The sequence below is a fragment of the Sphaerodactylus townsendi genome, linkage group LG08, assembly GCF_021028975.2.
Source record: "Sphaerodactylus townsendi isolate TG3544 linkage group LG08, MPM_Stown_v2.3, whole genome shotgun sequence".
In the NCBI taxonomy this organism is placed as follows: Eukaryota; Metazoa; Chordata; class Lepidosauria; order Squamata; family Sphaerodactylidae; genus Sphaerodactylus; species Sphaerodactylus townsendi.
Genome location: NC_059432.1, coordinates 11,479,356 through 11,506,683, shown reverse-complemented (window position 1 = coordinate 11,506,683; position 27,328 = coordinate 11,479,356). Strand labels below are relative to the sequence as shown.

The following is a 27,328-nucleotide window of genomic DNA, read 5'->3' as shown; positions in this document are numbered from 1 at the left end:
AAGGAGTTTTTTCCGGGTGGGTTGGAAAGGAGGGCAGTGGTCCGCCCACTCTTAAAAAAAAGACCGGGCTGTTAGATCCTAGTGATCCGGCCAATTACCACACCCGTTTCGCCAATCTTTCGTTTCTGGGGAAGGTAATTGAGAGGAATTGGTGTTGGAGCAGCTTCAAAGGTTTCTGGAGGACGCATCGGCCTTCGATCCCTTCCAGTCCGGCTTCCGTGCTGGGCATGGGACGGAGACGTTCTCGTCGCTGTCACAGATACGCTCCGTGATGCAGCGCTTGACCGAGGCGGATCGGCGCTGCTGGTATTATTGGATCTTACCACAGCGGCGTTTGATGTGGTGCGACCATGACGCTTTTTTTGACCCACCGCCTCGGCCGCTTCCGGAGGTGCACCCAAGGCACTCAATCCTTCAATGCGGATTGCCTCGTTCCTCCGGGACCGGAGTCAGCAAGTGTGGTGTGTGGGACCGGGCCTCCCGAGTGCCCACTTCATTGTGCGAGTGCCCCAGGGAGCGCTGCTGTCCCTCGGCTGTTGTTTAATATCTACATGCGACCCTTGCTCAGCTGAGTACGGAGCTTTGGGCTGGTGTGCCACCAATATGCTGATGACACCTGTAGCTCATTCTGTTGATGGAGGGGGAGCCGTCACCGCCCCTGCAGCTCTGCAGCATAGTTTGGAGAAGGCGGTAGCTGGTTGGTTGAAGCAGAGCAGGTTAAAGCTGAATCCAGCGAAGACGGAGGAATCTCTCTGGCTACTTAGGCCGTGGGGAGGGAGTGGGGGGGGGGATTTCCAGCCGCTGATGTGGGAGGGGGGTCTCATTTGGCACCCACCCCCTCCGTCCAAGCAGCCTGGGGGTCCACCTGGATTACGTCTCTCTTCAATGGAGACCCAGGTGGCCCATGTAACCTGGGGTTGCCTTCTTCCATCTTCGACACGCCCGCCGGCTGGCCCCTTCCTCTCCCAGACGCGACTCTGGCCACTCGTAATCCATGCAACGGTCACCTCCAGGCTGGACTATTGCAAATCGGCTTCACGCGGGCCTTCCCTTGCGGCTGATCTCGGAAATTCGAAACTGGTCCAGCATGCAGCGGCACGATCTGCTCACGGGAGGAGTGCCTTTAGAGATCACTATCATGCCCGTGTTGCATCGCTTGCACTTTAGCTCCCAGTTGAGTTCCGGATTGTCTTCAAAGGTGTTGAGTGTTAACGCCCTTTTAAGGCCCTACGCGGTCTGGGACTCTTTCGTTACCCTATGAGACCGTCTGGCCCCATATGTCCCACGCCGGTCTCTGCGTTGCGGCCAGAGGCCAATCTGCTTGTGATCCCCGCCCCTCTATGAATGCGGCTGGCCTCCACTAGGCCAGGGCATTTACGACCCTGGCCCTGCCTGATGGAATGCTCTCCCACTAACTGTCCGGGCCCTGCGAGACCTGTAATGAATTCGCGAGGGGCCTGTAAGACTGAGTTTATTCCGCCGGGCTTCGGAGAGTCCAGTCAGCTGATAGGGGGGTGCCCGGAAACAGCTACAACCCGGCTGATATTCCCTTTGTAGGAGTTTTAATAGCGGGACGCCATCTTTATTTTAATTGATACAGAAATTGGATGCTTTTTAAATTGTTTTAATATTTATTGTTTTACCACTGTTGTAAACCGCCCTGAGCCCTTCGGGGGAGGGCGGTATAAAAGTAGAATAATAAATAAATAAATAAAATAAACTTTAACATATACTAGTCTTGCCCGCTTGTCAAAACAATGCTATTTACTGCTTTTTTATATAAAGAAATACAATAAATATTATGCAGAATTGAGTTGAGTCCTATGCAGAATTGAGTTCAGTCCGCCACAATATTTTCTGTTCCTTATGCGGCCCCATGGAAAAAATAATTGCCCACCCCTGCACTAGGGAGTAGGGTAGGGGGTTAATAACAAAAGCTTTTTTTCTTTTATGTTTCAGAAAATATCGAAGAGGGGTATAAAGAAGCCCAGCTGGTTCAGAATATACACAAACTGCTCCAAGCGGAAAGTACAGGCCCAGAGGTGAAATATAACGCGATTGGTCTGCTGTGCAGCCTCCTCAATTCAGGTAACTTTGGACCAATGGCTGTGTGTTTGAGTGAATCAGCATTTGTCATTTCAAGATGCGAAATACATATCAATCGGGGCCCTTCGCAGCTAAGCTGTGGTGTGGCACACAGCATCCTTGCCCCGAATGGTTTTTTTCAACCCGACACACAGTTGAGCTCATAGCATGGTAAGGCCTGATTCACACACAGTAACTTTGTGGGTTCTCCATCTGACGTTCCCCACTGGGAACTCCATTCTCAGGCACGTGTGTGTAAGTTTGGATCGGGGCCATGGTCTACAACAGTAGGCTGACCAGACGGTGACAGGGCGGGAAACAGCAAGCCCCAGAAGGCCATGCGCTCCTGCGGATCACAAAGGTGACCATCTGGTCATATTATACAACAGTGGTGGCGAGCCGATGGCACGGGTTCCAGAGGTGGCACTCAGAGCCCTCTCTGTGGGCATGCGCAAACAGAATGCCCCCCCCCCACATCTAGGCTGGCCTGGGCCGCTAAGCTCGATTATTAGCATTAAACCTAAGACCTAGTTTTGGGGAAGCAGTGTAGGTAACCCTATTAAGCGCTGTTAAACCCCACTGATTTTCATGCAAAGAACAAAAGTGCGATTCTTTACCTGGGAGTAAGCTCAGTTGCTGGCAATGGGGCTTGCTTCTGAGTAGACCCTCTTAGGGTCGTGATTCACGCATTGGAAGAGTTGCACAGTTGCTTCAAAGCAAAGCTACCAACTACCACCAAGCTTACTCCTGAGTAATGCACACCTCGGAGCCAACCATTTTTTCTAAACTAAAACCTCAGCATTCAGGTTAAATTGCCGAGTTGGCACTTTGCGATAAATAAGTGGGTTTTGGGTTGCCATTTGGGCACTCGGTCTCGAAAAGGTTCACCATCACTTGTCTATGAGGATAAAAGGCTTACGGATGTGCCTGCCATGATCAGCCCATTTCTGGTTTCTTCCTGCTGGGACGTGAGATCTTCTTTCTCTCCTCTTCCGCCCTCCCTCAGAATTACCGTGGTTGTCCTTTCTCTCGCTCTGTACTTCCGCTGCACTTCCACTTCCTTATCAGCTCATGGGACACCTGCTGTTGTAGTTCTTGCAGTAGTGTGGAATGTAGTTAGCCTTGACCCTGGGGGAGGCTGCATTGTCTCTGGACCGTGGGACTGGTGGAATGCCATCCGCCCAGAGTGGGATCCAGCAGGTTCTCACCAGTTCCCGAGAGTGGGTTACTAATTATTTGTGTGTGCCGAGAGGGGATTACTAATTGGGTCTGCTTTTCCGTTAGAAATTCCACTAGGTCCAAAAATCATAAAGTCCTGTTGTTTCCTATGTGGCTGGTTAGCGAAGGTAGAAAACGGGATAAATCTCCCTGTTGGGCTGTTTTAAAAACATGTTTTAGAAATATGGTAAAGTTCCCTGTTGAAGGAAAGTATCCTTCTTTTGATTTCTAGCAACAAAATGAAGTATTTGAAAGTATTAAGTATCTGACAGGCAGTCAATTAGAGAAGTAGTTGTTTCTGTTGGCAGTAGACGATAGGACTTGCTATAATGAGTTTAAATTATGGACAGAAAGATACCAGCTGGAAATTAGGAACTTTTTTTACAGTAAGAGTTTTTTACAGTAACAGAGAAATTATCAATGCCCCGCCCCCGGAATGCCCGGCCACGCCCCTGCCGAGCCCTGCCCAGCCCCATTGGCGCTACGCCACAGTTTGAATCCCACCGCCATGAGAACCTGTTACTAAAATTTTTGGATCCCACCACTGCATCCGCCCTTGAGAACTGGTAGACAGGGGTGGCATCGTGAGACATGGGGGCATAACGTGGCATATAGCGGAGGGTGCCTTGTTGCTTATGCTTTAGTTCTGGTAATAGAAGTCCAAATGCTTATACCTGATGCTGTGTCACAATAAGAGATCATCTGACCACAGAGTCTCATTATTGAGCGGTCCAGGGACATGCCAGTGCCATTTCCCTTATCTGGACTGGTCCTGGTGCAGCCAACATTTGACCCATTGCCAGCATATCTAGATGGCAACCCAGATCTGGAGGGCCCAGGTTAGCCTGGTCTCATCAGACCTCAGAAGCTAAGCATTGAACTCGCGGGACCCCGGGATCCTGCTTCTTACCCTAAAAGGAAAAACAAAAATCTGCAAGAAGTGGTCTCCCCTGCAACTCCACACTCCGGGGCTGCTTTAACTGAGAATAGAGTGAAACGCACAGCAGAGAAACCCATCCCGGTATTCTGAACCGGGTTTTCTTTCCAGCTATCTCTAAGATTGCCTAGAGCACAGGTGTCGAACTCGCGGCCCTCCAGATGTTATGGACTACAGTTCCCAGCATCCCTGGTTACTACTTGGATGGGAGACCGCCATGAAAAGCCAGGGCCGTTGTGCAGGAAAATGCAATGGCAAACCACCTGTTAGTCTTTTGCCTTGAAAACCCGATGGAGTTGCCATAAAGGCAGCTGTGACTTGACAGAAGACTTCGTTTTTATACGCCGCTTTCTCTACCATGAGGACTCTCAAAGCGGCTGACAAACTCCTTTGGTAGGTGGGGCTGAGAGAGTTCTCAGAGAACTGTAACAAAGGTCAGCAAAATAGGCTGCATGCGGAGGAGTGGGGAAGCAAACATGCCCCTCCCCCCAGATTAGAGTCTGCCACTCGTGTGGAAGAGAGGGGAATCAAATCTGGTTCTCCATATTAAGAGTTCGTCGCTCTTAACCACTACATCACAGCACAGCACACACGCACGCACACGCACGCGGGCACACACACACGCACACATAGAGGGCTGCATATAAATTTCCCCAATGGGACAAACACCAGTGGCCCCAGGCAGAGGTGGGATCCAGCAGGTTCTCACAGGTTCCCGAGAGGAGGTTACTAATTATTTGTGTGTGCCGAGAGGGTGTTACTAATTGGTGATTTTGCCACGTGATTTTTGCCTTAGTTACGCCCCTCTTCTCAGCAGTAGCGCGCAGAACTGGAAGCAGTCTAGCAGGAGGTGCACCGGCGTGCGTGGCAGCGTGTGCCTGCATGCATTCGTTTCCCGCCCAAGGACAGGCACAGCGTCTGCGTCCTTGCCACAGCCCCGCCCCCGAATGCCTGGCCATGCCCCCATCGTGCCCCACCTAGCCCCATTGGTGCTATGCCACAGTTTGAATCCCACCACCATGGGAACCTGTTACTAAAATTTTTGGATCCCACCACTGGCCCCAGGGTTGTTTCATATCAGAAAACTAGTCATAAGCCCCTTCTTCCTGCATGCCAGGGTCCCAAACCAAATGCACCTGAGGATTACGTTCCTAGCAGGCCTGATAGAAACTCACCTGGCGACCACAAGGACTATGTAATGCAGGCAACATCCTACATTTTTAAAGAATGCTGAATTCTAACCATGGTTGCAGCAACTGGGACCCATCTTCCCCTCTCGTCGTGTCAGTTTCCAGATTTCATTCCCAGTAATGGGCCGTGCCTTAATCTTAGTTTCCTTGGAGGTCACCTGGATCTTAACTCCATGGATCAAAAACTGGGATCCACACACAGAGACTGTCAAATGTTCTCATGCTTCATTCGTCCAAGGGCCAGAATGGTCAAGAACAGTTTATGGATGAATTGAGCAAATGTGGATGGGACAGAAGGGAAAGGAGGGGGGAAGTTGTGGAAAGGTTAAAAGGTGAGGACAGGGATTCCTGCTGGAGGCGATCATGGAAACACTGATGGCGTGGAATATCCCAGTGCCAGCAACACACTGATGTGGAGACTCTACATACAACTGGAAACTGGGAAGGTGGTCCCTAGATAAGGAACAAATCAGCTGTCTGCAGGATAGCAAATTTTCGAGCTGGTGGCGTAGCAGTTACAGCAGCGATGCTCGCCCGGTGGAGAACCACATCTGTAATTCCCATTAACCACAGGAGCCAAATGATTTGGTATGCCACGTGCCTAACTATTAACATGCAACTGTAATACAAACTTTTTCATCATTATAGTCCCTTTGAGCATGTAAGGGTTGCCATTCCACAGTACAGGGTTTTTTTGTTTTAGGTGTCTCAGCCGCTTATTGCAAATCTGCGGAATCCCAGTTATCATCATTATGGCCAAGTTGTATTGTGTTTAAAAAATAAAACAGGTTTTACCTTGGACCTCGGGCAGAGGTGGGATCCAGCAGGTTCTCACAGGTTCCCGAGAGAAGGTTACTAATTATTTGTGTGTGCCGAGAGGGGGTTACTAATTGGTGATTTTGCCACGTGATTTTTGCCTTAGTTACGCCCCTCCTTCTCCTCAGCAGTAGCACACAGAACTGGAAGCAGTCTAGCAGGAGGTGCACTGGCGTGTGTGGCAGCCTGCACCTGGGTGCATTCATTTCCCGCCCAAGGACCGGTGCAACGGCTGTGTCCTTGCCACAGCCTTGCCCAGGAATGCCCAGCCACGTTCCTGTCATGCCCCGCCCAGCCCCATTGGCGCTACGCCACAGTTTGAATCCCACCACCATGGGAACCTGTTACTAAAATTTTTGGATCCCACCACTGGCCTAGGGTAATAATGAAATGATTCCCACTTCTAATAGGATTGCCCACTCGCCTAGAACATGGGGCAGATTATTCTGTAGCCTAAAAGATATCTGGCTGGCCTCATCCAGGGCCAAGGCGTTCTCGACCTGGGCCTTGACTTGGGGAAACCCTCTGTCTAATTATACCAGGGCCCTGTGGGATCTTATGCAATTCTGAAGGACCTGGAAGATAGAGCTGTTCTCCCAGGCATGTGGATGAGGAAGCTTGGGGTCTCTATGTAAGCCTCCCCCCCCCCCACCCGCCCGGCACCATTCTGTGACTGATCTGAGATTATTGATTGGGGTCCCATTTCTGAACGTTTAGCTTATTTTAAGATTTTTAGGCACCATCTATGTTTTAACACATTTTACTGTATTTAAGGTATTCATTGTAGATTTGTATATGTTGGAAGCTGCCCTGAGCCCATAAACTGGAGAAATAATCATAATAATAATCATAATATGTCCGACGTGTTTTAATACAAAATCCAGCATATTGATCTTGTTTGCTGTGTATTACTGTTTTTGTACCCATAAATAATAATAATAATAATAATAATAATAATAATAGTTGTTGTTGTTGTTATTGTTGTTATTGTTGTTGTTATTATTATTATTATTATTATTATTATTATTATTATTATTATTATTATTATCGATTTCACAGCTGCCAGATCTTTAGCTGGTTGTTGGCCTTCATTACAATCCGAGCCTCACCCAGAGGCCTAGGAAGTTGTAATGTATCGGCATAGTATTCGTGCGGATCCCAGCAGGGCTGCCTTCTGAATTTGACAGATGTTAATGTTGTCAATTCGAAGATGTTTCAAGGGCTGCCCTAGTGTTTTTGGGATGGTGCCCAGCGTACCGATTACCACTGGGACAACCTCAGCTGGTTTGTGCCATAGACGCTGAAGATCGATTTTCAAATCGCGATATCTAATGATTTTTATTATTATTATTATTGTAGATTTCACAGCTGCCAGATCTTTAGCTGGTTGTTGGCCTTCATTACAATTCGAGCCTCACCCAGAGGCCTAGGAAGTTGTAACGTATCGGCATAGTATTCATGCGGATCCCAGCAGGGCTGCCTTCTGAATTTGACAGATGTTAATTTTGTCAATTCAAAGATGTTTCAAGGGCTGCCCTAATGTTTTTGGGATGGCGCCCAGTGTGCCGATTACCACAGGGACAACCTCAGCTGGTTTGTGCCATAGACGCTGAAGCTCAATTTTCAAATTGATCGTCACCTTCCAAATCCCATCCTTGCTCTGGTAGGCTAATTAACTTTATCCACAGTAGGTTGCCTGGGGGTCCTCTCAAATGGCACAACAGGCCCAATTTCACCTTGTATCCACCTAGTTGCAGCAATAAAATATTCATGGAATGTTCTCCATGTCCCTCTACTGCAGCACGAGAGCTCCTCTAAAGAGATGTGGTTTAATTTGGATGTGATTGCTCTCTTTCAGCCGAGTTGAGACGAGAAGCTGAAGAGGACCAGATGAAAGCCACCTTGGAGACCCTCTGTGGCCACAGCAACGGGAACGTAGCCAAGCAAGCTCTCATGGCTCTTCAGATCTTGAACGAGGAGCCCAGGCTCTTTGAACCATAATTGGCTGCACCCAACAGTGCACTTCTCTTTCACTGCTTTGTGGGAAAACTCGGTCGGGTGTAATGGTAATTAAAGCTGTACCTTGCCTAACAAAGAGGGTTTGGGTTTGGAAGTCTTGCGTCTCAGCGTACAAAGTCATTTCAGACAGAGTTTTAAAAACGTTGAAGTAGTTGGTGTCGTGGTGGCGAACCTTTGGAACTCCAGATGTTGTGGACTACAATTCCCATCAGCCCCTGCCAGCATGACCAATTGGCCATGCTGGCAGGGGCTGATGGGGATTGTAGTCCACAACATCTGGAGTGCCAAAGGTTCGCCACCATTGTGTGCCTGTGCCAAAAACCCTTCATAGGGCTTCATTTGATGCTGGATTTTTTATCTCAAAGCCATCCATGAGTTCATTAGAGAACGACACTCCAGAGAACCTAAATTGGAGTGCCTCAACAAACTGGGGTTCATTTTCAAGCAACGGGGATTTCAAACCAGTTTAATCACATTTTAGAATCCCACTCAGAAACAAATTCCAATTTAAGTTGGCCAAATTCATTTGTTGAGCGCTCTTTTACACAAAAGGCTTCCTGAACCATTAACGTTTCCAAAAGAGGGCCTCTTCTTCAGGAGGAGGAAAGGCAAGCTTGAATGTTCAAGGCTTCCACGTCCACAAACAAACTGTGGTTTATTTGTGACATCTGAAGAGGACCTCAAATCGGTGAGATAAAAGGATAATGTAAGAACCACACGAGAAAATTCAAAAGCCCCATGCGAGTCCTAACAGTGAGCTGTCCTGAGTTAGGGTTACATCACAGAGTTGGGTGACATCACAGTTGGGTGACATCACAGAGCTGTGTCTGGAGAGAAGCAGGGAGTCGAGAGCCGACCACAGCAGTCCGTAGTCCGAGAGAGTCGAGTCAAGGGTCCGTCACACAGGTTCAGGTTCAGAGGTGTGGTCCGAAGGTCAGGGTCCACAAAGTCAATGCAGTAAGAGGACGCGATGCACCAGTCAGCTTGCATCGTTGCGTCCTGGCTGCCTTGGTCTGCAATCCTCTCTGATATAGGGCCTCCCAAGAGCCTAGCATTCATCCTGTGAGGAATCCAATTCGTCCGGGTGAAGGAGGTGCCTTCTCTGAGCCAGCAACGTGCACATCGTTGCCTTTTAGCCTTTAACAGATCTCTACCGCAGTGTCTTCAGTGACGAATGGGCTCAGGTGAACTATTTGCCTGAGGGACCTCAGCTAGGAAAGGGCTGGGTGCTCTACCCCTCAGGGCTCCTCACTCTCCAGGGGGCAGCCCACAACTGAATGGCTTTGAGATGCCTGGAACACTTGAAGGCATTTTATTGGGGGGGGGGTGATGGTTGGGGGGACAGGGACTGTTGAGGAGGGACACCATGATGATAGAATTAAAAATTTTAAGTCATGGGCAGCTGATAAAACACTCCCCCCCCCACAACTACTTCAGGAGCAGCAGTGGCGTAGGAGGTTAAGAGCTCGTGTATCTAATCTGGAGGAACCAGGTTTGATTCCCAGCTCTGCCACCTGAGCTGGGGAGGCTTATCTGGGGAATTCAGATTAGCCTGTACACTCCCACACACGCCAGCTGGGTGACCTTGGGCTAGTCACAGCTTCTTGGAGCTCTCTCAGCCCCACCTACCTCACAGGGTGTTTGTTGTGAGGGGGGAAGGGCAAGGAGATTGTAAGCCCCTTTGAGTCTCCTGCAGGAGAGAAAGGGGGGATATAAATCCAAACTCCAACTCCTCCTCCTCCTCCTCCTCCTCCTTCTTCTTCCTTAATGCAGCAATCTAGGACTTGCTAACGGTTTTCTTTGCCCCTTCCCAGATAATTACTTACAGAAAAAGGTAGATGAAGATACAACATTTATCTTATTTTTTTGTGGATTCACTGATAGTTAAAGAGTTTGGATTTATATCCCCCTTTCTCTCCTGTAGGAGACTCAAAGGGGCTTACAATCTCCTGTAATGATGCTGGCAGGGTATGATGGGAACTGTAGTCCATAACATCTGGAGGGCTGCGAGTTGGACACCTATGGCCGAGAGGGTCTTCACCATTAGACTCCCCCCTCCCATGCAAATGAAGCATACTTCCTTATTTCTATAGGACAGAAAAAAGTTCCGGATAATTTCTGTTCCTAGCCAAACGAGAGAGAGAGAAACCTATGAAACCAAAAAAGATCAGGAAAACATTGCAAATAACCCATAGAAAATATCTCGCATTATACAGGAACAGTTCCCTTTAGGTCATCGAATCTCCGCGTACACCATACCCTTGTTTGATCAGCTCCCAAAACGCCTGTCAGTCCTGAAGGGTTTTAAGCATATGTTTTATCTGAAGGCAGCATTTTTGGCCCCCGAGGCATCCTACTTCAAAGCAACAAAAATCACACACGTGTAGAAAAAAAGGGGAAAAAACATTGTTGTTGCTTATTTTTCATGCATTAAAAACACACACAGACAGATTCAGGATTACAAAAATACAGAATTTACAATGCATATTAGGCAGCTGCGAGATATCTTCTATTTTGGGGGGGGGAACGGTGGTCAGCAGTAAAACGTGGGCCTGCTGCAGCTGAAATTAAGCTCTCTTAAGTCCTGCCACATTCCTGCAGGAAGTGATGCAAGTTCTTCCGCTCTCCCTGCTGAACGAAAAAGAAAGCACTCAGGTGGAGTCGCATTCTGCCCTTTGTTAGGAAAACGAAGCAGCCGTTGGTCCACAGTTCTGGGGGTTCCTGAAACGGATCGATACTCCCGCTGTTCAAAGATGTGCTATATCATGGTAGCTCACTGGAGGGAGAGGCCGACACCAGTGGGGCACCTTTGACCCACTGCCCCAAACAAAACGGCTCAAATGGCTGATGCCCGATTCACAAGGTCAAGTTCTGCTCCAAGTGAACTACAGTAAGCCCCCCCGCTCCCCACATCTGCCATGCAAAGAAACGGTCTGGCAGACTCACTCCTGATATTGACCACGAGGGGACGAGTCTCATTCATGGTGAGACACTGATCGGGAAAAAAACGATCAGGCCATTTTTATTAAGTGTGCGTATTTTTAAGAGCCCCGCAAAAGAGGGCTTGAATTCGAATAGCGTAGAAAACTCTGGAATCATCCCTCCCCCAAAAAGATTGGTTTTGGCTGACTGGGCTAAGAGGCCATTTGGAATATGAAAAACAACCATGATTTGGAAGCAAGCAGAAAGGAACCAGGTAAGGAAATCTCTCAGAGGACTGGTGCTTCCGTGCGTCTAGCCAAACCCAGGAACTTTGGATACACGGTTTGAGACACTGATGCTGCCAGCGGAATGGTAAGCGAACACTTTTTTGGGCGCAACGGTCTATAAATAGTGACACATTACAAAACACTGAAAAACTGAAGAAGAAAACCATGGCGTGGCAATCCGGTCTTGGTCTCTGGCGGTCTGATGCCACATAGAAACAGATCGATGCTATACAACGCCACAAGAGAAAAGATTTTCAATAGGGTACAAATCCTTTAAGCAAAAATCTCCAGTGTTCTCTGCACAGACCTTTAGGGTCTGAAAACGGGAAACGTTTTACACGTGGCTCAAACGAGAGGAAATCCCTCGTTCCGTACAGTAGGGGCTTTGAGGCTGTCACCAAACGTCACAGGTTTCCAAAATCTGTACACATGTATGGCTCCAATGTTTTCGTATAAAAAGAAAGCCCACACTGTATGCTTGAATTTTGTCCACACACACAACAATTCCCTGAACAATATTTTCAATATATCTCAAAGGCATCTGTATAATTCTCTTCTGGCCACCAAACCACCTTCCTTAGGAAGAGGTCATTCAACATCCTGGGACTTCTTCTGCGTCAATCAACATTTGGAATGTAAATAATACTGCAAATGCTAACCAAGACAGTAGTCCTTAATCAGAAATAGCTTCAATTTCAATTCCTGTCTGTTCGAGTCTTCACATCCCAGCACAGAAGGTAGGAAGGTATGATCGTCCTTCAGGAGGCTGGAGTTGTCTAAAAATATTCGTGCAGGCGGCTGAGAAGAGGAAGAGGTGCTCGCTCCGTTCTGGCCTTCAGCTAAGCTGGATGGCCCCCGGCGATTACGTTTCAAAACAAAGTCTTATGGCTTGAATGCGTCAGATCTTTTCAGAATTCTCCGGTTTCTTCCCTCTCTGCCGTCGATGTGAGCAAACACGGATGGTCTTTGCAGAAGATCTCGACTTGTGTCTTCAGAAATGGTAGCCTGACTTGACCACTTCGATGTCTGAAATCAGCGTCCTGGCCAAGAAAATCCCGAAGATCTAACAAAAGACAAAGAGGCGATACCGTTAAGACGCTTTCCTAGCTTGCAACGATTCCTGAAAGTGATATAAAGAGAGGCAAAGCAACGGGTGTAGAATCCTATTACAAGCCCTTTATATGCAGCCTGGAAAAGATTATACATAATCTGCAGTAGACCTAGCATAAGAACAAGCCAGCTGGATCAGACCAGAGTCCATCTAATCCAGCACTCTGCTACTCGCAGTGGCCCACCAGGTGCCTTTGGGAGCTCACATGCAGGATGTGAAAGCAATGGCCTTCTGCTGCTGCTGCTGCTCCTGAGCACCTGGACTGCTAAGGCATTTGCAATCTGAGATCAAGGAGGATCAAGATTGGTAGCCATAAATCGACTTCTCCTCCATAAATCTGTCCAAGCCCCTTTGAAAGCTATCCAGGTTAGTGCCCATCACCACCTCCTGTGGTAGCATATTCCAAACACCAATCACACGTTGCGTGAAGAAGTGTTTCCTTTTATTAGTCCTAATTCTTCCCCCCAGCATTTTCAATGGATGCCCCCTGGTTCTAGTATTGTGAGAAAGAGAGAAAAATTTCTCTCTGTCAACATTTTCTACCCCATGCATAATTGTATAGACTTCAATCCTATCCCCCCTCAGACGTCTCCTCTCCAAACTAAAGAGTCCCAAACGCTGCAGCCTCTCCTCATAGGGAAGGTGCTCCAGTCCCTCAATCATCCTCGTTGCCCTTCTCTGCACTTTTTCTATCTCCTCAATATCCTTTTGAGATGCGGCGACCAGAACTGAACACAGTACTCCAAGTGCGGTCGCACCACGGCTTTATATAAGGGCATGACAACCTTTGCAGTTTTATTATCAACTCCTTTCCTAATTGATAGAAACGTAAGAGCTGGAAGTTCGCCCAAAGGTCATCTAGTCCAGCCCCCTGCTTTCACAAAACTCACAGCTATCTCTCCCTTTTCCAAGTGACCCCTTGCTCTATGCCCAGAGGAAGGCAAAAAACCTCCAGGATCGCTGGCCAAGTTGGCCCAGAGGAAAATTCCTTCCTGACCCCAAAGTGATCAGAATCTGCCTAATCCCTGTTGTGATTATATTACAGTCAGTTATATGGAAGTCAGTTCCGCCGGGGACATCTTTAAAGAAAAAACAGCTTGAGAATTACTCGGTATGCTAAGTCAAGTCATTCAATTATTTTGTACAGATGATTAGAAGAAGAAGAAGAAGAAGAAGAAGAAGAAGAAGAAGAAGAAGAAGAAGAAGAAGAAGAAGAAGAAGAAGAAGAAGAAGAAGAGAAGAGTTTGGATTTATATCCCCCCTTTCTCTCAAAGGGGCTTACAATCTCCTTGCCCTTCCCCCCTCACAACAAACACCCTGTGAGGTGGGTGGGGCTGGGAGAGTCGGCGAAACTGCAGGGACTTCCCCAAGGTCACCCAGAAATGGCATGCGTGGGAGTGCATTATATTAATCTGAATTCCCTTAGATCAGCTCCTTCTACAGCCTGAAGTGCAGAGCTGGGAATCAAACCCGGTTCCTCCAGATTAGATACACGAGCTCTTAACCTCCTACGCCACTGCTGCTCCTTACTTATTCCAAACATGTCTTGTTTCACAAAAGCCTTTTTTCCCCTCTGCTTAGAACTTCACCAGAGATTAATTCCTTTCCAAAAGACACGGGCAGAGGTGACAGCGGGGGCACGGTGGCCAGGAGACAAACAAGGGACCGGCAGTGTGGTTTCGTAGCCTCGCTTTGCAAAACAACATGTCTGTCCTCTCTGAGTCACCCTCTGCCCAAAAGAAAAGTCTAAAACTGGCACACGTTTGGAAAGCAAGGAGCCGGTGAGAATCCCCCTTCCTTCTAGGAGGACTGAGTTTAAGTGAGATGCCGATCTTAGGAAATAACTGCTGCTTTTATTATATTTATAGAAGTTGTATTATAATGATTTTATATACATGATTTTATGTTGTACACCGTCCAGAGCCCTTCGGGGATGGGGCGGTATATTAAATAAATAAATAAATAAATAAATAAATAAACAAACAAACAAACAAACAAACAAACAAACAAACAAACAAACAAACAACAACAACAACAACAACAACAACTCTCCACTGAACATAAAGCTCCAGCCAGTCGGCTGAAGATCCTGCCGTTTACGACTGCTCACCTGCAACAAAGCAATGGCTATGAAGACCCCGGCCACGATGTAGATGTTCCGGGGCAACCAGGCTTCCAGAGCAGGGATGCAACCTCTGGTGAAGATTCGTTCTTCCCACAGTGATCTGGCCTGGATGAGGGAACGGGGGTGGGGGAGACACAAAAACAGAACGTTTGTTTCGTGTGGGTGTGCCTCGGTCCTACAAGAACGGAAAGTGACCCGCTGTGCTCGACCTGGAGATCAACAGGGTCTGCCTGCATGCTGCTCCACATCGCCCTGCGTTAGGAAAACGATTTAAGCATTAAAAAGACGTGGCCTGGCAAATCCAATTCGGTGCCGAGACCTGAAATTCTGACACTTCTGTTAGGCACAGTTTTAAAGATCTGCATAGATTTCTCAGAGCTGCCATCCGAATTCAATTCTATCTGCTAAGCCAGGGGTCTGCAACCTGCGGCTCTCCAGATGTTCATGGCCACGCTGGCAGGGGCTGATGGGAATTGTAGTCCATGAACATCTGGAGAGCCGCAGGTTGCAGACCCCTGCTCTAGGCAGCTTACAAAGTGAGCATCCACCAGGCAAACATATGCAGTCAGGTTCTGACAGTCAAGGGAGGGGGACAGAAAATACAAGAGCAATCGGTGTATGTAGAAGAAGAAGGTGAAGAGTTTGGATTTATATCCCGCCTTTCTCTCCTTTAAGGAGTCTCAAGGCACCTTTTTCCCCCTTTTTTCTCTCCACAACAGAAACCTTGTGAGGTAGGTGGGGCTGACAAGAGTTGTGAAGACTGTGACTGTCCTAAAGTTCTCGAAGGCTTTCATGGCTGGAATCACTGGGGTGCTGTGTGGTTTCCGGGCTGTATGGCCGTGTTCTAACAGCATTCTCTCCTGACGTTTCGCCTGCATCTGTGGCTGGCATCTGTGGCCCACACATTCAGATCCTCTGAAGATGCCAGCCACAGATGCAGGCGAAATGTCAGGAGAGAATGCTGCTAGAACACGGCCATACAGCCCGGAAACCACACCGCACCCCACTGTCCTAAAGTTACCCAGCAGGCTTAACGTGTAGGAGCGGAGAAACAAATCCAGTTCACCAGATCAGAGTCTGCTGCTCAGGTGGAGGAGTCAGGAATCAAACTGGGTTCTCCAGACTGGAGTCCACCGCTCTTAACCGCTACACCACGCTGTAAACAAACAACCGCCACCGACAGCACTTTCAAGTCAACTTCACACTTAGCAATGTTATTCAGTCAGTAAGTTCACCCACCAGGACACCCATCCTCAATGAAATGAATAAAGAAATTTTGGGCCACGGGGGTTTGGTAATCAACTGACTTGCATGTGTATGAACCGGTGCTATAAGAGATCTTTAGTGAAGCTCGCCCCAAAGTCACCCTGTTCCTTGGAATGAAACTCTCAGCCATAAATAATTTGGAATCATGGTTCTCACTGATAGAGAGGAAGATCGAATCAATTGGTATACCCCTTGACTCCCTTCTACCTTTAACTTGTTCAGAATCGTATACATTATTAAAACAAAAATTGTTGGTGAGAGAATGGAACTATTTAACTCTGGCAGCGAGGAAAACTTGTTCACCTTTACATCTATCAATCCCCTTACAACATAACAGAATGGCCTCCTATCTGTATCATTTGACCAATCCAGATCAGAGAAGAGTTTTTTCACTCGCTCGCTTCAATGTTTTCCCTTCTGCCATACTACGAGGTAGATATAACAATCTAGAAATGTGCAAAAGGGTGTGTTCATGTGATGCAAATCAATTAGAAACATTAACTCACCAATTATTCCATTGTCCTAGATCGGCAAGTATTAAGAGTCAAATACTCTAGGTTGCTTTCTATGATACCTAGCGAGCTGGATGAACTAAGCAGACTAGTGTTCTTATTAAATAATTCTGATGCTACATTCTGTAAAATGGCTGCAAACTTTCTGCTGGAAATATCCCATAAGCAACAGTATGTATGAATCAACTTCATTTGTTATATGTTGCAAGCTTGTATTTTGATGCGATTTAGATGTGATTTTATACTGTTTATGCCAAATAAAGGCTAAATGAATAAATAATTTGGACCCAGTATTTTTTTTTTAACCTGAATAGCCACGACTAGCCTGAACTTCTCAGAACTTGTCCGCTAAGTGAGAACTTGCCTGCCCTTAAGACCCTGACTGGTCTGGGACATTCATATCTGTGGAACCCATAACACCCATGGAGGAGGCTCCAGTCCTCCAATAGAAATCATTTGGTGGTCTCTGGCCCCAAAAACATTAGCACGCCCCTGGCTTCAGCCTGGCGGAACTCTCTGTCAGCTGACACCATAGCCCTTAAACAGTTCCACAGGGCCTGTAAGACAGAGATGTTCCATTGCACAGTCTTGTGCAGAGGTGGGGATGATGTTTTTATCGGGTGTTATGCAGAGGTGGGATCCAGCAGGTTCTCACAGGTTCCCGAGAGTAGGTTACTAATTATTTGGGTGGGCCGAGAGGGGGTTACTAATGGGTGATTTTGCCACGTGATTTTTGCCTTAGTTACGCCCCTCCTCCACTCCTCAGCAGTAGCGTGCAGAACTTGAAGCAGTCTAGCAGGAGGTGCACCGGCGTGCGTGGTAGCCTGCGCCTGCGTGCATTCGCTTCCTGCCCAATGACTGGCTGCCTCCTTGCCACAGCCCCGTCCAGCAATGCCCTGCCCCAAAATGCCCAGCCACGCCCCCGTCGTGCCCCGCCCAGCTCCATTGGTGCTATGCCACTGTTTGAATCCCACCACCATGGAAACCTGTTACTAAAATTTTTGGATCCCACCACTGGTGTTATGTGTGATTCACCATCTGTAAGATTACTTGATTGTGATGCCATTGCCTAGATCTTTTTAGATTTAAGATGGCAAGACTTGTTTTAACGAACATTATGATTTTATTGGTGTACATTGTTTGAAATGTGTGTATGCTGCCCTGATGCCGGCTGTGGTCAGGAAGGGCGGGATATCAATCAATCAATCAATCAATCAATCAATCAATCAATCAATCAATCAATCAATCAGTCAGTCAGTCAGTCAGTCAGTCAATCAATCAAAGTAGATAAATAAATAAAACATCTGGCCACATTTAGATAAAAGTCCACCAAGAAAGATGGGGTTGCTATGCAGAGGAAGCAATCTTGCTCTCCTCTGCATAGGAGGCTGGGGTTTGTCATAAGTCAACCGCAAATTGAAAGCGCATTATTATTTATTATTATGTCTTTTTTGCGCAAGGCAGGACAGCAAAAGGAATAGGGCAGGAATTAAATTATTTTTTAAAATTACACACAGCAATACTCACCATAGTTCTTATGTCATAGCCACACTGTGTGTTCAGAACTTTTTGCTAAAAAAAAGAAAATTACACAGTTAATACCTCAGCAGGATTTATATGCCTCTCTGATTTTAAAGGTGAGTTCACGTGACATCATGACAATTACTAGGCGGACTATATTCATGGGGTGGTTTGCTATTGCCTTCCCCAGTCACTGACCTTGGAAGGATGGAAGGCTGAGTCAACTTTGAGGCAGCTACCTGAATCTAACTTCCATTGGGATCAAACTCAGTTTGTGAGCGGAGTTTGCACTGCATTACTTTAGCATCTGTGAAACATCTAAGAAACTAAGTTGAACTGTAACTGAGAACTGAAACTGAACAAATAATCCTGTGCTGTGCCGACAACCAAATACTGCTACTCTGCCAAGCTCTTTTGTAAGTATATATTTATCCTGCCTTATCCATTCCTTTCTACAAGTTATTCATCTCTCATTCCCATCTCATATCTTGTTAAATAAATCATTTATTCTGTTTAAAATATTTCTGTCTCAGTATTATTATTTGGTGTGCCTTGAGAAGCGGTTTGACAATTTTTTTTAAAAAATAATGGGCTTCCTTCACCTTTTAAGAGTCCAACAGGAAGAAGAAGAAGAGTTTGGATTTATATCCCCCCTTTCTCTCCTGCAGGAGACTCAAAGGGGGTTACAATCTCCTTGCCCTTCCCCCCTCACAACAAACACCCTGTGAGGTAGGTGGGGCTGAGAGACCTCCGAGAAGCTGTGACTAGCCCAAGGTCACCCAGCTGGCATGTGTGGGAGTGCACAGGCTAATCTGAATTCCCCAGATAAGCCTCCACAGCTCAGGCGGCAGAGCTGGGAATCAAACCCGGTTCCTCCAGATTAGATATATGAGCACTTAACCTCCTACGCCACTGCTGCCCCAGAGCTTCTTGTCATCAAACGCTACCATTTTCCAGAGGTAAAAAAGAGGGAAAATCTGACAAGCTTGGTCAGTGAGTGGTGTCCCTGCCTTGGTGATATTGGGAGGTGTTGGGGGAGTTCGTCGCACAAGCTTTCTGATGAATTATGTGCATTTGAAGGGTAATTTTTTAAAATGCTTCTTAGAATACACTTTCTCTCCCCCCCATGCACCCCTCCCCCCTCCCCCCCCAATAACAAGAAGCCAGGAAACTGCTCACCGCGGGGTCAGGAACACAGCAGGAGAAAGGAACTCCACATCTTTCCCGGCTTTTGCTACTGCTGCTGCAGTTGAAGTAGATGTTCAGGTTCCAGTCATTCGGATCCTGGGCACCACAGCAGTGGTTCTACAAGAGGGAAACAGAGGAAGGTTGTGCACAGGTATTCAATACTCAGTTTCTACCTAGCTTAGGATTTTAATGTTATTTATTTATTTATTATATTTATATACCGCCCTCCCCAAAGGCTCACGGCGGTGTCCATCAATATTAAAACAGTTTAAAACATCATCACAATATATAAGTTAACATAAAAGAATACATAAAATACCAAGACTCCAGATGGCTTCAACCCTTCCCTCCCCTCTTTATATACCCACGGGCGGCCAGATGTTTTTTATGGCGGAGTTGACATCATCCCGGCTGGCCAAACGCTTGGCGGAACAGGTCCGTTTTACAGGCCCTGCGGAAACTTTGTAAGTCCCGCAGGGCCCTGATCTCACCTGGAAGCCTGTTGTTCCATTTCAGGTAGGGGCCAGGGTCGTAAAAGCCCTGGCCCTTGTAGAGCGCTGCCAAGCAGCCGGATCGCCAGCCAGGGATCACCAGTAGGTCCGCCTCCGATGAACGGAGGGGCCTAGAAGGGCGATATAGGGAGAGACGGTCCCTCAGATAAGCAGGGCCAAGGCCGCGAATGACTTTGAAGGTCAGTACCAAAACTTTAAACATGACCTGGTACTCGATTGGCAGCCAATGCAGTTGGTACAGGACCGGCGTAATCCGGTCCCTAGTTGTCACCCCAGAAAGGAGCCTGGCTGCTGCATTCTGTACGAGTTTCAATTTCCGGATCATGGATAAAGGTAAGCCCACGTAGAGCGAGTTACAGTAGTCTAATCTAGAGGTGACTGTAGCATGGATCACCGTGGCTACATCGGAACGGGAGAGATACGGGGCCAATTTCCGTGCCTGCCGCAGATGGTAAAAAGCTGCCTGGGCTGTCTGGGTGACCTGGTCCACCAATGACAAAGATGGATCCAGAGTCACCCCCAGGCTCTTGGCGGACGAAGTTAGTTTTAATGTCTCGCCATGAAGCGTAGGCAGGCCAAAGGCCTGGGAGGATGCACGCGGAAGAGCTCTCATGTCTCCCAGAGCAGCGTGAAGTCAGGTACAGTGGATTCATTTATTATTATTTCATTAAAACATTTACATCCCACCTTTTCACACAGTTCAAGGAGGCTTTCGATAACAGTGTAAAATTTCTGCTTCAAACCAAAAGTAAAATTATAAACCTCAAATCTACTCCCAACCCTGCTGAAAAGATGCCTGCCGTTCAACTCCCCTGAAAAGCCCTGGAAAACGATACTTCAAGCAGTGGGTTGTGCTCTCCTCTTGTCAGAACTGAACCTGTCAGTACCAAATGGCAGGTAGGCAGGGGGAGTCCGGAGTCTTCTCCTTGGCACCCCGGGGCATCCTGGACACAGATCTTTTCAAAGGAAGGTGTGAACTGTTCCCAGGCTTCCAATGCTTTGTAGTTTGTAGAGGGGAGTAGGGGCGTTTGACTCTGTGGGAGGGGGCAATGGAATACAGGTAATCCTGTATTTGAGTGCATTGTGTGCATTGTGTTTGAGTGCATTGCAATTGAGTGTATTGTAATGTTTAACCCCACCTGCAATACAGGTAATCCTGTATTTGCACGGGAATCGTCAGATTCCTCTTTCTAAGATGTTACCTACATTCTTCTGAAATAAAGCCTTTAGAACACAATCTACAGTTTCCGTTGTATCCAGAGCCGAGGTCTGACACCTCTTCTGGGAGCCCATTTGACAGAGCTGGAGTTCTGATAGAAAAGGCCGAAGCTCTAGCTGATGCCAGACAAGCAACCCTAAGCAGCCAACAGATTGTCGAAGGCTTTCACGGCCGGATTCAACTGGTTCTGGTGGGTTTTCCGGGCTGCGTGGCCGTGGTCTGGTAGATCTTGTTCCTAACGTTTCGCCTGCATCCGTCGCTGGTATCTTCAGAGGTGTATCACAGAGAGAAGCCTGTTACACACTGCGTCTAGTGTCTAGTGAGAAGGAGAAGCAGTGGCGTAGGAGGTTAAGAGCTCATGTATCTAATCTGGAGGAACCGGGTTTGATTCCCAGCTCTGCCGCCTGAGCTGTGGAGGCTTCTCTGGGGAATTTAGATTAGCCTGTACACTCCCACACACGCCAGCTGGGTGACCTTGGGCTAGTCACAGCTCTTCTGAGCTCTCTCAGCCCCACCCACTTCATAGGGTGTTTGTTGTGGGGGGAAGGGCAAGGAGATTGTAAGCCCCTTTGAGTCTCCTGCAGGAGAGAAAGGGGGGATATAAATCCAAACTCTTCTTCTTCTTCTTGAGTGGGGTATATATTGTCCATGTCCCAGGGTGGGGAACCAATCAGTAAGTGTTTGGGTGGAACTTGCTACGCAAAGGTGTGATTGAGTGCATTGTAATGTTTAACCCCACCTGCAATACAGCCCAGGAATGCCCTCTTCCTCTGCTGGGAATTTACGCCATGAAAACAGCAGGCATAGCCATTGAAAAGAATGATGAGTTTGGGGACTTGGGAACATCCACATTTATGTTTCTCCTCTGTGCCTGCCCAATTTCCTTCTTTGAAGGTGGCATGGCCTTCCTTGGCTGCTACAAAACTGCGGTGCTGGAGGAACTTTTGCACCCTTCCTTGGATATTCCTCCTTTCCTTGTGATTTGCATTTGGCTGGCTAATATTATACGATCCCTTCTGCAGCTCCCACCTCAATACGCCTCTAAGTTTACAAAACAGTTAGGCCTTTTGTATTGTCGAAGGCTTTCACGGCCGGAATCACTGGGGTGCTGTGTGGTTTCCGGGCTGTATGGCCGTGTTCTAGCAGCATTCTCTCCTGACATTTCGCCTGCATCTGTGGCTGGCATCTTCAGAGGATCCTCCGAAGATGCCAGTTACAGATGCAGGCAAAACGTTAGGAGAGAATGCTGCTAGAACATGGCCATATAGCCCGGAAACCACACAGCACCCTAGTTAGGCCTTTTGCCCGCTGGCCTCATCACTGAAAATACAGACAATAAAACAAGATTGATCAGGAACGGCATACCATTTTCTGCAAAGAATCGATGAGGTTCTGCAAATCGATGTCATCTCGGTACGACACAATGTTGTTCTTGAAAAAGATCTCTACCTGATCTCTCACCCAATCCTGGAACAAGAAAGCCAGCACGGCTACAACTAACTCCAGGATAAAAATCAGCACAATGGTGCCACAGAACTGCAAGAAAAGGCAAAGGAAAAACAGCAAACATGTAATACAAGGTAAGATCTCAGGTTTGAAATACAAGCAGGTCAGTAATTATCCATCTGCGTTCCACGAAAGAGTGGAGATCCCCCGGAAGCTATCAGAAATTCATGAAAAAGAATATTCACAACTGCTTTAAAGAGCTCGATTCGAGACCACTGCAGAAACCAACAAGATTTTCAAAGTATAGACTTCTCAGAGTCAAGGAGCAGCAGTGGCGTAGGAGCTTAAGAGCTCGTGCATCGAATCTGGAGGGACCGGGTTTGATTCCCAGCTCTGCCGCCTGAGCTGTGGAGGCTTCTCTGGGGAATTCAGATTAGCCTGTACACTCCCACGCACGCCAGCTGGGCGACCTTGGGCTAGTCACAGCTTCTCAGAGCTCTCTCAGCCCCACCTACCCCACAGGGTGTTTATTGTGAGCGGGGAAGGAGATTGTCAGCCCCTTTGAGTCTCCTGCAGGAGAGAAAGGGGGGATATAAATCCAAACTCTTCTTCTTCTTCTTCTTCTACAGCATGAACTGAAACAAAATAGCTGCAAGAGGCATTTCTTGGGCTTACAGCCCCACAAAATACAAACAGTCCTCACTGATTACTCAATTAAAGTTTGGATTAATTCGACTACTGAGTAATCAGATGCAGCGGGCAATGTTTCAAACCGGTACTACGTGAAGGGAGGGAGTCTCAATCTAACACGGATGCCCAATTAATGAACTCCCCTTCGCGACAGGGGGTGTAATCCAGTGGGAATTGTTGTTTTGCGTTTCTTCAACCGTGCCGCATTTCCATCTCTGCCAGCTGGAAGCACAGGGTGTTAAAAGCAGCCCCTGCGTTGGGCAACTTACGAATCTCAAGAGGCAGATATTCTCCCGCAAGGCTCCTATGCATCCCGCGAATCCGAGAATGAACATCACCCCTCCGACCATCAAGACGAGGATGACGGGGTCAAAGCCGTTGATCCGGGTCATTTTGGATATGTCGGATAAGATACCCTAATAAAAAAAGGCCCATGAGGGAAAAAGGGAATATGAGGGTCTGGTTTATTTCTGCCGATTAGTTCTATCTTTCCATTACAGCTTCATCTCTCAGGCCCCTTCCGCACACGCAAAATAATGCGTTTTCAAACCACTTTCACAACTGTTTGCAAGCGGATTTTGCTATTCTGCACAGCTTCAAAGAGCACTGAAAGCAGTTTGAAAGTGCATTATTCTGCATGTGCGGAAGGAGCCTCTCTTTTTCTGCCAGCTGCTGTTCGCTTTGTACTTCGAACGCTCGCTCGCAAACTGGGCTGGCTGGGTCTATGCTAAAATTTCACAGAAATGGCAGAAAAAGCCCAGGTTGTGGAAGCAGCCATGGGATTCCGCTTGCCGAGAACTGCACCTTCTGTTTCAAAGAGAAGAGGTTTCAAGTGGCAAAGCAAGAAGGGAGGAAGAGGCAGCAGAATCAAAAAGTGCATGGTTAAGATAAGGATTTTAGCATTCATAGGGGCTTTCCGCACTACAGAAGGGAGCTAAGGGCAACTCGGTTCCCTTCAGTGGAGGGCGATTCCAGGCTGTCCGCACAGCAACTTACTTGGCCCCCTGGAACCGAGCTAAGTGGGCGGGATCATCTTGGTGCCTGTCTCGCTCCTCGATCATGATTGGAGCTTGTGTTACCATGGGAAACAGGAGCGTTCTTTTTTTTTTTCAGTTTACAGTTACATGCGCTTTCTGCCCACCAATACTCTCCCATTCTGCGCATGCCACAAAAGCGGCTCCTGATTGGTTGAACGGATGAGGTGTCGTTTCGATGCGTCCGCACTTCGAAGCTTTGAAGCGGTATCGACCTTGTTCTGGCAGAAAAGTGTAGTTCATAACTGCGACAAGGATGTCGCAGTTCTGAGGGGGGGTGGAACTGAGACAAAACAATGTTGAGCTCGGTTGCAGTGCGGATTCACTGAGGCGAACCTAGGTAGAAACCAGTACAACTCTGTCAGTGCGGAAAGCCCCATTTTGTTCCTGTGATTACAAGAAAAGAACAGAATTATATAAAATTATGAAAATTTGCTTGGTTTGAATTATTTAGGCAGGTCAAAAATCAATTTCTCCTACTAAAGGTTTTTTTTTTTAAGCATCGGGCGTAGACAATATTGCTCATAAGCCACGTGGAAACAAAGTTTTTCTGATGGCAATGGATTAAATGGCCAGAAGGTGCAAACACCAACATTTTTCTGAAGGAAGAGTCAGGATCATACCCACTGGGATATCCACAAATCTTGCCTATTTTCCAGTTGGCCAGAATTTTCGGATCCTACGTCATCCCGCCAAAAAAAGGGGAATCTACTTCCATGTACACAGGGCCCAGAACAGTTCCATCTGGGAAGCATGTCGAGGAAACTATTCTCCATAAAATGGGTCTTGTCCACACCTAGACTACTGAAAGTAAGGAAAGGAAGTCCAAAATCTGTCCAACTGGAGGTTAACTCTGTGCAGTAGAGTTAAGGTACTGACTTGACTTATCTGAAAAAGTAACAGATGAATGGAGCAATTTGGCAGACACCACAGGGCTATAAGACAGCCTGCCTGCAGCTTTCTGTCAACCGCACGTTTCGAGGCAAACTTTTACACTGCTATTAGTGGGGGGAAATGGCCTTCAATATCTCATTCTGCCAGCAAGCCTTTGAGGACCTGGCAGCCCAAAACAGTCCTCCACTAGATGGCACTACAGGCCAAGAACAACGATATCGTAGCTCGGACACATCTGGCAATTTCAGCGTATCTGACGTAGAGGCCATGCAATTTTTTAAAAAAACTAAAAGCCAACAGATTAACCTTGCTATTGATGAGAGAGACTGGAAATTCAGATCCCCACTCCACCACAGAAACCCTGTACCAGTTATTCTGTTTGACTGTCCCTTAGATAAGGACAGAATGGAAACAAATAAGCTAAGCAGAGGTGGGATCCAGCAGGTTCTCACCAGTTCCCGAGAGTGGGTTACTAATGATTTGTGTGTGCCGAGAGGGGGTTACTAATTGGGTCTGCCTTTCCGTTAGAAATTCCCTCAGGTCCAAAAGTCATAAAGTCCTGTTGTTTCCTATGTGGCTGGTTAGCGAAGGTCGAAAACGGGATAATTCTCCCTGTTGGGCTGTTTTAAAACATGTTTTAGAAATATGGTAAAGTTCCTTGTTTAAGGAAAGTATCCTTCTTTTGATTTCTAGAAACAAAATGAAGTATTTGAAAGTATTAAGAATTTGACAGGCAGTCAATTAGAGGAGAAGTAGTTGTTTCTGTTGGCAGTAGACGATAGGACTTGCTATAATGAGTTTAAATTCTGGACAGAAAGATACCAGCTGGAAATTAGGAACTTTTTTTTTACAGTAAGAGTTTTTTACAGGAACAGAGAAATTATTAATGCCCCGCCCCTGGAATGCCTGGCCACGCCCCCATCGTGCCCTGCCCAGCCCCATTGGCGCTACGCCACAGTTTGAATCCCACCACCATGGGAACCGGTTACTAAAATTTTTGGATCCCACCACTGATCGAAGGTCAGCTGAAATAAGAATATTTTCGTAGCCAGAGGAACTTTTCAAGAAGAAGCAGCCTTTTTAAAGAAAAAGGGGGCCAGGGGGATACCATAATTGGCACTTGACATGTAACCCGCCATGCTCGAGAGGGAACCTCTCATTTAAGTTAAATGTAAACAAACTCCTTTTCCAGCCCTGACTTGCAGATTCCTTTGGTTAGCTGCAGAAAAGCATATGTCCCAAAGCTTCAGAACCCTACAATCATGTAAGGAGAAGTATAAAATTATGAACCCTTTTCAATGCAACAGTTCTCAGACTGTGGGCTGAAATCCGGAAGTGGCCTGCAATTCAGGCCGCCGCCTCCAATCTGAAAAATTCCTGAAGATTTAGGGGTGAAGCGGCATATAATGTCACCGCATCCATTCTGCTGATCCACCCCTTTCTACAGCAGAACAAATCTTTGTTGCCTGGAGACCAGCAGTAATTCCAGGAGATATCCAGGCCTCCCCTGGAGATTGGCAACACTATATGTAATCCTCTCACAAGCCGTCCATGAATCGAGAAGGGAAAAGAAAATTAGAGGAAGGCGCAGCGGCTCAAATATTTCACCTCTGCATGACGGCATGAAGTTCTTGTTGTTGCTGTTATTACTATTTCTTTGGCTTATATCCCCCTCACCCCGTGAACGGGCTTAGAGCAGTGAACAACCATAAATATACAATTAAAAGCATATACAGTGGAACCTCGGTTTTCATTGCCTTCGGTTTTCATCAGTTTTGGTTTTCATCGATTTGTTCAGTGAAAAATCTGTCTCAGTTTTCATTGATCTGCAGTAAGGTGCAGGGGGTTGTGGAAAAAAATCACCCGGACAAAGCTGTTGCAGGTCGTGTCTGCAACTTGTTTAATGACAATCTCTTGCCCCATTTCAGACAAATCTTAAAGAGGCGTCAGAAACAGACTTCTTTGGACAGCTTTCTGGTGCGACATTGGTCCACGGGCTCTGAAGCTGGTCCTAGTGTTATTGTTTGTTACTGTTTTCAGCATTAAACACTATGTTTATTCACCCAAAAATGTGTTTTTGGTATGTTTTTTGGAGTTCCTATAACAGATTAATTGGATGTACACTATGGAAAAGTTTGCCTCGGTTTTCATCGGTTTCGGTTTTCATTGATTCTTTTCAGACGGATTACCAACGAAAACCGAGGCTCCACTGTATAAAACAATTTGCAAAGTGGCAGCCTTCTAAATATGTTCTGACAAGGCTCACAATGACAGCATGGATTTCAAAAAAACACAACCCAACACAAGGTCCAACAGAAACAGGCAAAACTGAAAAG

General features: G+C 47.1%; 2 protein-coding genes across 3 annotated transcripts in view; one reads left to right on the top strand and one right to left on the bottom strand.

Moving 5' to 3' along the window:
* Window positions 1-8,341, top strand: part of LOC125438352 (rap1 GTPase-GDP dissociation stimulator 1-like) — a 92,896-nt gene extending 84,555 nt beyond the window's left edge. For both annotated transcript variants that reach the window (XM_048506764.1, XM_048506765.1), the window contains 2 exons: window positions 1,960-2,088; window positions 8,105-8,341. In XM_048506764.1, coding sequence (XP_048362721.1) covers window positions 1,960-2,088; window positions 8,105-8,247 — 272 coding nt within the window. In that variant the 3' untranslated portion in view covers window positions 8,248-8,341. The remainder of the gene's footprint in view (window positions 1-1,959; window positions 2,089-8,104) is intronic.
* Window positions 8,342-12,039: 3,698 nt separating this feature from the next.
* The window catches only part of TSPAN14 (tetraspanin 14), a 73,099-nt gene continuing 57,810 nt past the window's right edge, over window positions 12,040-27,328 (bottom strand). The window contains exons 4-9 of the mRNA XM_048506236.1: window positions 23,334-23,480; window positions 22,294-22,464; window positions 19,189-19,314; window positions 18,016-18,060; window positions 14,696-14,815; window positions 12,040-12,537 (exon numbers count right to left, since the gene is read on the bottom strand). Coding sequence (XP_048362193.1) covers window positions 12,466-12,537; window positions 14,696-14,815; window positions 18,016-18,060; window positions 19,189-19,314; window positions 22,294-22,464; window positions 23,334-23,480 — 681 coding nt within the window. The 3' untranslated portion in view covers window positions 12,040-12,465. The remainder of the gene's footprint in view (window positions 12,538-14,695; window positions 14,816-18,015; window positions 18,061-19,188; window positions 19,315-22,293; window positions 22,465-23,333; window positions 23,481-27,328) is intronic.